The sequence below is a fragment of the Mandrillus leucophaeus genome, unplaced genomic scaffold (genome assembly GCF_000951045.1).
Source record: "Mandrillus leucophaeus isolate KB7577 unplaced genomic scaffold, Mleu.le_1.0 Scaffold379, whole genome shotgun sequence".
Taxonomy (NCBI): Eukaryota; Metazoa; Chordata; class Mammalia; order Primates; family Cercopithecidae; genus Mandrillus; species Mandrillus leucophaeus.
The window spans coordinates 865,454-878,089 of NW_012104020.1; the positions used below are offsets into that span (position 1 = coordinate 865,454).

Sequence of the window (12,636 nt, forward strand, 5' to 3'; positions counted from 1 at the left end):
GAGAATGGTGTAAACCCGGGAGGCGGAGCTTGCAGTGAGCTGAGATCCGGCCACTGCACTCCAGCCTGGGCAACAGAGCCAGACTCCGCCTCAAAAAAAGAAAAAAAAAGAAAAAAAAAAAAAAGGAAAACTGGATTGATAGAGAAATAAGTCTTTTTTGAAAAAATATCACATCCAAATCAGCTTGAGAAGCAGCTACCGAGAAGGACACTTCATCTTGCTTTAGGGAACTTAAAAGGAGGGAGAATCGGAGAAAGTCACTTAAGGACTCACCTTGCCAGCAAGATCCCCTGATACTCTTCCAGTTGTCTCATGAAGCTGGGGTTGGGCTTGGTCACTGTTCGTCTTTCTTTCACGTAGTCATAGGCTCGGTCCAGATTCCAGCCATATTCCTTCATTGCATAGGCAATCACGGTGGAGGCTGAGCGACTAACCCCCATTTTGCAGTGCACAAGGCATTTAGATCCATGTTTCCTTGTTTGGGGGATTAAGGTAAAGAACAGAGGAAAACACAGTAGTGGGGATATTTTAAAAGTTGGGTTCTACATTTTTCCAAGTATCCTTTTCTTGCCCTTCCATTTTCTTGCTATGCAATCTCTCTACTTTGGTGCACTCGTATACATTTATAATCAAATGTGTAGGTAGGGTAGGGTAGGCAGCTCTAATGTATTCTTAAACAATATTCAATGTTAATATTATGCTTTTTTAATCCATTCAGCAAACATTTACCAGGCATTTACAATATGTGTAAGGCAATGTGCAAAGTGCTGGGATGCAAAGGTAAGTAACAAAGCTTTTATCCTAAAGGGTAGGATTCAGTGGGAGAAACATACAATTAAAATGCAATATGGGGCTAGGTCTGGTGGTTCATACCTGTAATCCCAGCACTTTGGGAGGCTGAGGCAGGTGGATCACTTGAGGTTGGGGGTTCGAGACCAGCCTGGCCAACATGGTGAAACCCCGTCTCTATTAAAAATACAAAACTTAGCTGCACAGGCTGAGCATGGCGGCTCATGCCTGCAATCCCAGCACTTTGGGAGGCTGAGGCCAGTGGATCACGAGGTCAGTAGTTCAAGACCAACCTGACCAAGATGGTGAAACCCTGTCTCTACTAAAAACACAAAAAAATTAGCCAGGCATGGTGGCCTGTGCCTGTAATCCCAGCTACTCGGGAGGCCAAGGCAGGAGAATTGCTTAAACCCGGGAGGCGGAGGTTGCAGTGAGCTGAGATGGCACCACTGCACTCTAGCTTGAGCAACAGAGCAAGACTCCATCTTGAAAAAAAAGAAAAAATTCAATACGGTAAGTGCAATGACAATTGGTCACAGGGTGTAGAGGGAGCATTTAAAATTTAGACTGGAGCCCATTTTGTGTGTGGTGGAGGCCAGTTCCCTCATAGCTCCAGGGGCATGTTTCATGGCTGACACTCTCCCGAATTACAGGTGTGACAGTGACTGAACTAATTTATTCAAATGTTATGAATTGTTTCCAGTTTAAGTTCCAGTAAGGGTTCTGTCCTTAGAAGAAAGTAGAAACCAGACGAAACTAACCCTCCTCTCTACTCAGATGTAGCCCTAAATATTACTTTTCACAACCCTGCAATCCGGGTCCTGTCTAGGTGGCTCTACCACCGAGGAGTTGGATGGGGGCATATGGTGTGCCACATGGCTTTCTCAGTGATGAGGGGGAATGAAGGAAAACCGTGGTTTTTTTTTCTCTTTTATATTAGGTGGAAGAAAGAGAAAACGAAGTTACCTAAAGCTATACTAACAAACAAAACCCCTATGTCAACATACTGGAGCTTATAATGGAACATGAACATGATTCAGTATGCTAATTATGCTAATAACACAGTGTCTGGCACATACTTTCAAATGCTAAATATTTGCTATACATATAAAAAAACCTGTGAATCTGCAGATTAGATCTTCTAGGTGCTTAAAGTAGGAACAACATTAAAAAATCTGGAAATAAGAACTGTTATTCTTATCCCTAGTATACATGGGCTCTGGAATCTTTCCCCAGTGACTATTCTAATAAACTAAAAATGTACATGTCAGCAAATCTATTCATCCGTTCACTCACTACTATGATGGTAGAAAAGCTTCCTTTCGGCCGGGCACAGTGGCTCAAACCTGTAATCCCAGCACTTTGGGAGGCCGAGACGGGCGGATCACGAGGTCAGGAGATCGAGACCATCCTGGCTAACACAGTGAAACCCCGTCTCTAATAAAAATACAAAAACTTAGCCTGGCGAGGTGGCTACTCGGGAGGCTGAGGCAGGAGAATGGCGTAAACCCGGGAGGCGGAGCTTGCAGTGAGCTGAGATCCGGCCATTGCACTCCAGCCTGGGCGACAGAGCGAGACTCCGTCTCAAAAAAAAAAAAAAAAAAAAAAGGAAAGGCTTGTTTTCAGAAGTTTATAATCCTGCTTCTGGAGAAAGAGACATATGAAATACTTCAGTATAAATGCAAGGAGGTATGAGGTTGAGTGCCAAAATAAGTGAGCCGGATAAGCTATAGGAATGCAGAGAATGGGCTATAATAATTGAAAGTCTCAAAGGAAAGGTTAAGATTAACCTCCCACTTGTAAATTAGGTACAAAATTTGGGTGTCCTAACATTAGTCGGGGTGTGTGTCTCTGTGTGTAGTTTAGCCCAAATGAATAGTAATTATCTCTTTTACTTATGGCACCCTAGGGTTTTCATTTAGACTACAGTTAGGAAGCCAAGGTGGTATGTTAGAAGGAAGTTTAGACATGTGCTCTATATTTTCCCATCAAGCTCTGATAACTTTAATGTATCAAGATTCAGGTCTATGCCTGTAGGCATGAAAGGTGCTCAAACTTGGACAACCGTAAGTAAAATTCAATTATGAAATTCACTTCCATGAAGACATCTCTTTGACATATTTTCAACTGGGCTTTTTTGGTGTTTGGCTTCTAACTCTTGTAATGAAGGATCTGAAGTCAGGTATCCCCTAACCCAATTCCACCTTTCAGTGCCCCCACCCATGCTGGACTGTCCAGATTAACGCTGGTATCATATTAAGAATCAGGATCCTGGGCTGGGTGCAGTGGCTCACACCTGTAATCTCAGCAGTTTGGGAGGCTGAAGCAGGCGGATCACCTGAGCTCAGCAGTTTGAGACCAGCCTGACCAACATGGCGAAACCCATAAAATCAGCTGGGCATGGTAGCACGTGCCTATAATCCCCAGCTACTCGGGAGGCTGAGGCAGGAGAATTGCTTGAACCCGGGAGGTGGAGGCTGCAGTAAGCCAAGATCGCACAACTGTACTCTAGCCTGGGCGACAGAGCAAGACACTGGCTCAAAAAAAAAAAAAAAAAAAGAAAAAAAAAATCAGCGTCCTGATTAGGATGAGACATAGGAGCACTTAAAGAGATACTCTTAGGTGCTGATTTAGGCCTGCAAAAGCCTAAGTGTGAGTGCCCCCAGTTGTGCCCTGGGTACCCCATACAGCTCTCCCTAATCCTAAGTAAAATTAGCCTTGCTTTTCATTGGGACTGGGGCCTAGCCTTCTTGTACCTTTTCCTTATAGAACTAGACTATTCCAGTACCCTTGGATTCTGAAAAGAGACAGTATTTTTTTTTTCCCCTAAACCCAGGCTCAAGTGCCATGGTGCGACCACAGCTCACTGCAACCTCAACCTCATGGGCTCAAGCGATCCTCCCTCCTCCCTGAGCCTTCCAAGAAGGTGGGATCACAGACATGCACCACTGTGCCCGGCTAATTAAAAACAAAATTTTTTTATAGAGATAGGAGTCTTGCTCAGGCTGGTCTTGAACTCCTGGGCTTGAGTGATCCTCCTGCCTCAGCAAGATCTTTGTTCAAGTCCTATCTTCACCACTTATTTGACCTCTCTGAATGTCGACAAGAGCTACCCCTCTGAATCTTAGAAAATACATGAAAGACCAGTAAGCATACCATGAATGGTATTATTACTGGGAATAATTTATTAATAGAATGCAAAAATACAAAGTACTCTTTTAGGTACTTGCTAGAGACTAAAGGAATAGGCTCAAAACTAGAGTATGAGGGTTTAGGGAAACTAAGAGGAAGAACTTCCTGACCATGAAGGTACTTAAGAGAAGTGTGAAATTATTTTTGAAGGAGTTTAAATACAAAAGCACTTCTCATCTGCCAGGGATGGTTTGAACATAGTCCTACTTGAAGGGAGATGTGGCAAACAAGCTCGTTTATGGTTCTCTCTAGCAAAGGAATAAACAGGATTGGCAAGGAAATCCCCAAGGACTTAAAAAAAAAAAAAAGCAGTGTTGACATTAATACCAAACACTAAGTTAATACAAATACTTTCACTAAAAGAGCCAATTAATGTAAGGAAGACATCAACAGAAGGGCCACGGAAAATTTCATCATTTCAAGTATCATAAAAATAGAGTAAGAGAGTAGGAAAAGATTTCCAAAGTTTGTCTCCTTGTCTTCAGCGGGGAGGACCAGTATTCTATCTACCTGGAATAATCTCTACGATATAACTTTTAAATCTCCCCACTGGCAACTTAAGGGTTTCATTCAGAATTTCTTCCTTCTCTCATTTCTGTAAAAAAATGCTGCAGTCTAAGTCTATTTTCTTTAATTCTGTGCTCAATGGAAATAGCCAACATGAGGTTACCTTCTCCTAGGGGTTTATTTAACGTAAGTCACTAGTCTTTTGCCTAGGATTAAAAAGATTTCAGTCTCCTCCTTTCTTTAGTTCCTTTTTCCTGAGTACCATCAGTAAGTTGTCTATAGCCCTCACAACCCAGCCAAGCATGGGGCAAGAGGAACAGAGGTCACAACATTGTGCAGGACTATTACTCACTTTGCTTTAGAGATGAATTTGTAAGTGTCGTTCCAGTAAGCCAGGAGATCCGTTGCCTCTTCATCATATACCCGAATGTTATGATACTCAAAGACTCCTGGGAAGAAGTTATCTATCTCTCGAGTGACATTCAAGATATACCGTACCCTGCAAGGAAACCAAGGGAGAATATGTGCTCTACTGCTCAGGCTAAATCCAATTCCCAGCAATGTTTTCTCTTACTTAAAACTTGTTTATTCCATAGGCTGAAATTAAATACAAAAATAATGAAGACAGCTAAAGAACTAAGAGGTTATATTTATATATTACAGAAATTATACAACAGGGTTCCTGGGCATACCTGGGCACCAGGGAATTATTAAGCAAAAGGTTATCTACCATGTTCAACATCTAAATTCCATTTTCAGTTTATGTAGTTGCACAATCTCATCTTTGATAGTATTCTGAAAATATGCCTCATATTTTACTCCAAAGAATCAACTTGAGGCCATAATCAGCCACTTTGTTACTAAAATTATCAGCAATACAATTTATTCACTGAAAGTCATCTGTATAAAATCAGACTACTGACATGTACTCCAAGGAAAAAAACAGAGAATGAATAACGACTTCTTCCTATTTTTCTAAACGCCAGATTGTTAGGCTTTGTGCAATTACTCTCTCTTTGTGCAATTACGTGAAAGGCAAATGTGGAGAGAACTGGAAGGAGAAAAGCTGGACTTAAAACTCCCTTAAACTCATCTGACTGCATTACTGGCTGCTATGGCATTGATGTATCTGAAGATTCTTCCACACTAAGATGCTTGCAGAAGAGAATTTCTCTATCAAAACCGTCTTCTATTATCTTTCTCACTGTACAATCTCAATAAATGCTTGAGTTTCATTTACCAAATGTTATCTTTTCTTAATGCTCTCTGTTTAGACATAGCTGGATGTCTAAGTTTGCTCCAACAATACAACATGGACTCACTCATTTCTCTCTGAGACATTGCTTCCTTCTCAGCACAAATATGAAGTTCTATAAACCCAAACTCTGAAATCAATGAAATGAATACAGAAAAAGAAAGCAGCCATAGCTAACCAAATCTGTGGTTAAGGTCAAGTGGCCAAAAATTTTCTCAGACACGAATTGAATCTGTTTTAACTTGGCATCAAAGCCCATTACTACAAAATTAAAAAAAAAAATTTAATTTAAAAAGCGAGCTTGGCCAGGCGCAGTGGCTCACGCCTGTAACCAGCACTTTGGGAGGCCAAGGTGGGCGGATCACCAGAGGTGAGGAGTTTGAGACCAGCCTGGTCAAGATGGTGAAACCCCGTCTCTACTAAAACTACAAAATTAGCTGGGCATGGTGGCACATGTCTGTAATTCCAGCTACTTGGGAGGCTGAGGCAGAAGAATTGCTTGAACCTAGGAGGCAGAGGTTGCAGTGAGCCGAGATTGCGCCATTGCACTCCAGTCTGGGCAATGAAACTCAGTCTCAAAAACAAAAAAAAAAGGTGCAATTGCTATGGAAAACAGTACAGCAGTTTCCCCAAGGGTAAACACAAAATTACCACAGGACTCAGCAATTCCTTTCCAAAGAATAAATCCAAGAGAAATAAGCCTACCCGAAAACTTGTACACAAATGGTCACAGCAGCATTATTCAAAACAGCCGAAGAGTGGCTCTTAGTTAGTTGATGAACATTAGTGATTTCTAGGAATTGCTGGGGCAGGGGTAAGAAGAAAAATGGAGGTGACTCTTGAAGGGTACAGACCTTCTGAGTTGGAAAAATGTTCTAAATGGATTGTGGTGATGGTTGCACAGCTCTGTGAATATACTAAAAACCAACAAATTATACATTTAAAATGGGTGAATCATATGGTATGTAAATTATATTTCAATAAAACTGTTAGAAAAAAAGGCAACACTCCAGCCTGGGTGACAGCAAAAAAAGGAAAAAGAAAAAAAGGCAGGCAACACACTTTCCTTATTTTATTTTATTATTTATTTTCCCCAAGATGGAGTCTTGCTCTGTCGCCCAGACCTGGAGTGCAATGGCATGATCTCAGCTCTCTGCAACCTCCGCCTCCCTGGTTCAAGCAATTCTCTTGCCTCAGCCTCCTGAGTAGCTGGGATTACAGGTGTGTGCCACCACTTCCAGCTAATTTTTGTAGTTTTAGTAGAGATGGCGTTTCACTGTGTTGGCCAGGCTGGTCTCAAACTCCTGACCTTGTGGTCTGCCTGCCTCGGCCTCCCAAAGTGCTGGGATTACAGGCGTGAGCCACCTTGCCTGGCCTCCTTTTATTTAAAATAAAAACGAACAATCTCCCACCTCTAATCCCATACCTCATAATGAATTATGGCACTATCTTTCTAGAGGCAGGACACAGCTTCCCAATCCTTTTCATTACAAAGCTATAGGCAGTCACTGCCAACTGGAACTGAAACTCCTTGAAACTTTTTTCCCATCTCCGCACCAAATGACTCTAGATAGAGTAACATTTTACTTTGGGTTAGATTCTGAAGTCAGTAGATTGGATGGAAATGGCCTTAATGTCAAAATTACCCTTGAAAATCCCATAAGTCATCTATAGGCGGCAGTATACATGGTTTTGTGTACAGATCCCTGAACTGTAATTCTTCACATACTAAAATTTAACAATCACTGAATTTAAGAAACAAGATCTAAGTAGCTATCGGTGAATTTGACCACAGTGTTTTTAAAGACAACTAGATATAGTTAGTTGCATTTTATAATTTAGTCTTCTAAGAAACAAATGAGATGATAGGTCTCATCTCCAGCTGGGGTTATATTCTAAATTCATATGTATATATGACATGATTCCAATGCTTTTGGACAACACTGCTATACCACATCTCAGACTTAATTTTAACACTATATCTAAGTTTCCCAGAAATACAGTTGTTTTTTTTTTTTTTTTTCTGACACAGTCTCACTCTGTTGTCCAGGCTGGAGTGGAGTGGCATGATCGAGGCTCACTGCAGGTTCAAGCAATTCTCCTGCCTCAGCCTCCCGAGTAGCTGGGATTACAGGCACCTGCCACCACACCCAGCTAATTTTTTGTATTTTTAGTAGAGACAGGGTTTCACCATGTTGGCCAGGCTGGTCTCGAACTCCTGACCTCAAGCGATCCACCTGCCTCAGCCTCCTAAAGTGCTGGGATTACGGGTGTGAGCCACTACACCTGGCCAGAATTACAGAATTTTTAAAGCTTGATGATTTGAGAAGTTTGTAAAAAGCATTGTCCCACTCCTAAAGAAATCTTAAGGAGACTCCTGTATATAAAGCAGATGCAATGTTATTAATCTTGTTGAATTATGGGGTCCTTATGCTTCAGGGGCATTTCCAAATAAGGCAAATGGCAGACACAGGATTAGAAGTGAGGTCTCTGAGTTCCCAACACAGTTTGCTAATTGATTTTCTCTCCTTATCTGCCATCAGCCAAGTCACAGTTCTCAAATATGTGTGAATATACCTATCATTCATTCACATTTACTGAGCACTCTCTTATTATACAGCTCTGAGCTAGGTAGATAATAAGCTATAAACAAGACTAAGATACAGTCTCTGCCTTGAAGAACTCCAGACTCAATTCTTATTAAGTTTTCCAAGTTTTATTTAACTTCAAATCTTAAATTAAGCAACCAGATCCTCCCCCCACTCCTCGCCGTGGAATTCTCTGTATAATCATTTGGCTTAAGTCCTGTTCCAAGTTCCTTTTGCCAATTATGAAATACCTTTCATGTGGGGAAAAAGTAGGGCGTATTTATCCACTAATGGTGGAGATAACCAGGAGGCTTATGGCTGAGAAAACAGGCAGCCAGCAACCATCACTACCTCTGAGTCTCAGCTGGTCTTGTCTCTTTCCACGAGGAGTAAGCATGGCAAATTTCAGACCTGATTCAGGAGATCGAGACCACCTGGCTAACACGGTGAAACCCCCGTCTCTACTAAAAATAAAAAAAAAAAAAAAAAAAAAATTAGCTGGGCATGGTGGCGGGCGCCTGTAGTCCCAGCTGCTTGGGAGGCTGAGGCAGGAGAATGGTGTGAACCTGGGAGGCGGAGCTTGCAGCGAGCTGAGATCATGCCACTGCACTCCAGCTTGGGCAACACTGCACTCCAGCCTGGGCAACAGAACGAGACTCCGTCTCAAAAGAAAAAAAAAAAAATTCAGACCTGATTTTCTCTTTTCTTATTGGGATGATCTGACCTCCTAAAGTGAATGAACTTCAATAAGAAACTTAGTAGGCATCAGCTAAGGGAAGAATGGCAGCTTTTTACTTGCTGAATGTTCACTGTAGTCTCTATTGTTACAATCAAACTTAATAACCATGCTGCTTAGGGACAATTTTTTAAACCTAAGGTAGGTCCTCTTCAATTTCAGAAGCTTGTCCAGTTCACATCCATAACCTACAGTCTTTAAGCAGCTTACTACACAGGATAGGGACTGAGTCTTACTTTATCTGTGGATCCCCAGCACCTAGCACTTTGTCCCACAGAAGATGCTCAATGAATGTTGAATGAATGGCTCTGTGAACCCAACATATGCAATTCTATGTATTCTTGCATAAAAATAAAAATTTGATTTTAAATATCACCAATGGTTTGCACATTTGTTTTTCAAAGCCCTTCAATTAAAGCAGCTGATATTTTTGGGAGGTGGCGGGACGAAACAGAGGGAGAACAGCTGTTTTTCTTTTCCTTTTCTTTTGTTTTTGAGACGGAGTCTCACTCGGTCACCCAGGTTGGAGCGCAGCGGCGCGATCTCGGCTCACTGCAAGCTCTGCCTCCCAGGTTCCTGCTATTCACCTGTCTCAGTCTCCCGAGTAGCTGGGACCACAGGCACCCGCCACCATGCCCGGCTAATTTTTTGTATTTTTAGTAGAGACGGGGTTTCACCGTGTTAGCCAGGAGAGTCTCGATCACCTGACCTCGTGATCGGCCTGCGTCGGCCTCCCAAAGTGTTGGGATTACAGGCATGACCCACCGCACCTGGCCCAGCTGTTTTTATTTTTCTTAGATTACATCTGATTAGAATCAGTCGGATGCAACTCTTAAGATTAAAGTTATCCACTGATACCTCTTTGATGGGAAAAGGAAAAGATAAAACAGGGACTTCTGTCACACAGGGGTGCCAGCTACTGCTTTGTGTGCTTACCCTCGGTTCTGTAAGTCCTCTAAGTTGGAGGCATTCCATTCTGAGCCCTATGGAGCCAAAAAGACAAGGTTAAGGAGTATCAGCAAACTAACCAAATAACAATACTTGAAAAGGAGCGAGGGAAGGAGAACTTTTAAAAAGAAGACTAATAACATCCACCCAGTACCCTTTAAGTTGCCAGGCACTTCATATGTTATCACATTTAGTTTCCACAAATGATAGAGTAAGAATGTTATTTTCATCTTCATTTTTACAGATACAAAAACCAACTCATAGAATTCAAATAATTTTTGCCCATGATCATAGAGCAGCAGAGGTGTCTTTAACTATCATCCAATCTAAATTAGGTATCTTCTGTTATTCTTGCTGATAGTAATCTGCTTTCCTCAACAGCATGTATCACAATTTGCACCTATATATTTATTTACGTGCTTACTTTCTAACTACCTTTAACATAAGCTCCTAGAGGTCAGGAACTAGCTCTTTTCTTCCCGATGGAAACCCACGCACCTTGCACAGTGCCTGGCACCTGGTAAGTGCTCAATAAACATTTGCTGAATTTTTAATAGATACAAAAGCAGCATTATTATGCATTGAACTACACCTTATTCCAAAGCTCACACTCCTTTTTTTCTGAGACAGCGTCTCGCTCTGTCGCCCAGGCTGGAATGCAATGGTGCAATCTCGGCTCACTGCAACCTCTGCCTCCCGGGTTCAAGCGATTCTTCTGCCTCAGCCTCCTGAGTAGCTGGGATTACAGGTGTGTGCCACCATGCCCAGTGAATTTTTCCATTTTTTAGTAGAGGCGGGGTTTCACCATGTTGGTCATGCTGGTCTCAAACTCCTGACCTTGTGATCCGCCTGCCTAAGCCTCCCAAAGTGCTGGGATTACAGATGTGAGCCACCGCACAGGGCCGCTCACACTCTTTTTAGTGCATCTAAGGAGTTAAAGTTGCATCTAAGGAGTTAAAGGATAGAACTTGTGTGTGACAGGAGAAAACAGTGAAATAGCAGATTCTGTCAAATGAGGGAAGCATTACATGTAAAATTTTAAGATAGGGATAAATGGCAAACTTTGGGGGAGGAGTTTCTGTCGATGACCTGGAGGACACAATGATTCATATTTTGCCATATTTGCTTTTTCTCAGTACATATCATACTTTTTTCCCCCCGAACCATCTGAGAGCAATTTGTGCACCATGATACTTAATTTCAATACTTGAGCATGTATCATCTAAGAACATTTTCTTACATAATATCATGATCATACCAAAGACATGTAACATTAATACAATAACCTAATATACTATACATATTTGAATTTCTACAAATGTCCCCAAAATGTCCTTTATATTTACTCAATCAAGGATAATTCTTCACATTTAGTTGTCATGTCTCTATCCTCTAGCTACATTTTTTTTTTTTGAGATGGAGTCTCGCTCTGTCGCCCAGGCTAGAGGGCAGTGGTGTGATCTTGACTCACTGCAACCTCCACCTCCGGGGTTCAAGCGATTCTCCTGCCTCAGCCTCCCGAGTAGCTGAGATTACAGGCAAGCATCACCATGCCCAGCTAATTTTTGTATTTTTAGTAGAGATGGGGTTTCACCATGTTGCCCAGGCTGGTCTTGAACTCCTGACCTCAAGTGATCCGCCTGCTTTGGCCTCCCAAAGCGTGGGGATTACAGGCGTGAGGCACTGCACCCAGCCTACTTTCTTTTTTTCTTTTTGAGACGGGAGTTTCGCTCTTGTTGCCCAGGCTGGAGTGCAATGGCACAATCTCTGCTCACTGCAACCTCCTCCTCCTGGGTTCGAGTGATTCTCCCGCCTCAGTCTCCTGAGTAGCTGGGATTACAGGTGCCTGCCACCATGCCCAGCTAATTTTTTGTATTTAGTAGAGACGGGATTTCACCATGTTGGTCAGGCTGGTCTCAAACTCCTGACCTCAGGTGATCCGCCTGCCTCGGCCTCCCAAAGTGCTGGGATTACAGGTGTGAGTCACTGCGCGCTACTTTTTTTTTTTTTTTTTTTTGAGACAAAGTCTTGCTCTGTTGTTTAGGCTGGAGTGCAGTGGCACACTACAGCCTTGAATTCCTGGGCTCAAACCATCCTCCTGTCTCAGCCTCCTGAGTAGCTGAGACTACAGGTGGGCAGCACCATGCCTTGCTAATTTTTTTACTTTCGTTTGAGAGAGATGAGGTCTCACTATGTTGCCCAGGCTGGTCTCAAATTCTTGGCTTCAAGTGATCCTCCCCACCTTGGCCTCCCAAAATGTTGGGATTGCAGGAGTGAACCACTAAACCCAGCCTAGCTTTAATCTACAACAGTCCATCTTCTGCTTTCTTTGGGAGTGTGGGAGGGGATCTTTCATAATATTGACATATTGACATTTTTGTAGACTCCACATCTGTTATCTTGGAGAATTCCCCACGATCTGTATTTTATTTATTTATTTATTTTTGAGATGGAGTCTTACTCTGTTGCCCAGGCTGGAGTGCAATGGCACAATCTTGGCTCACCTCAACCTCTGCCTCCTGGGTTCAAGGGATTCTCCTTCCTCAGCCTCCTGAGTAGCTGGGATTACAGATGCATGCCACCATGCCCAGCTAGTTTTTGTATTTTTAGTAGAGATGGGG

The 12,636-nt window shown here is 42.4% G+C and overlaps 1 protein-coding gene across 2 annotated transcripts in view; it reads right to left on the bottom strand.

Annotated features, from left to right (window-relative positions):
• Positions 1–12,636, bottom strand: part of SSH2 (slingshot protein phosphatase 2) — a 332,338-nt gene that overhangs the window by 20,982 nt on the left and 298,720 nt on the right. For both annotated transcript variants that reach the window (XM_011990373.1, XM_011990372.1), the window contains 3 exons: positions 10,004–10,050; positions 4,841–4,987; positions 274–474 (listed from right to left, as the gene is read on the bottom strand). In XM_011990373.1, coding sequence (XP_011845763.1) covers positions 274–474; positions 4,841–4,987; positions 10,004–10,050 — 395 coding nt within the window. The remainder of the gene's footprint in view (positions 1–273; positions 475–4,840; positions 4,988–10,003; positions 10,051–12,636) is intronic.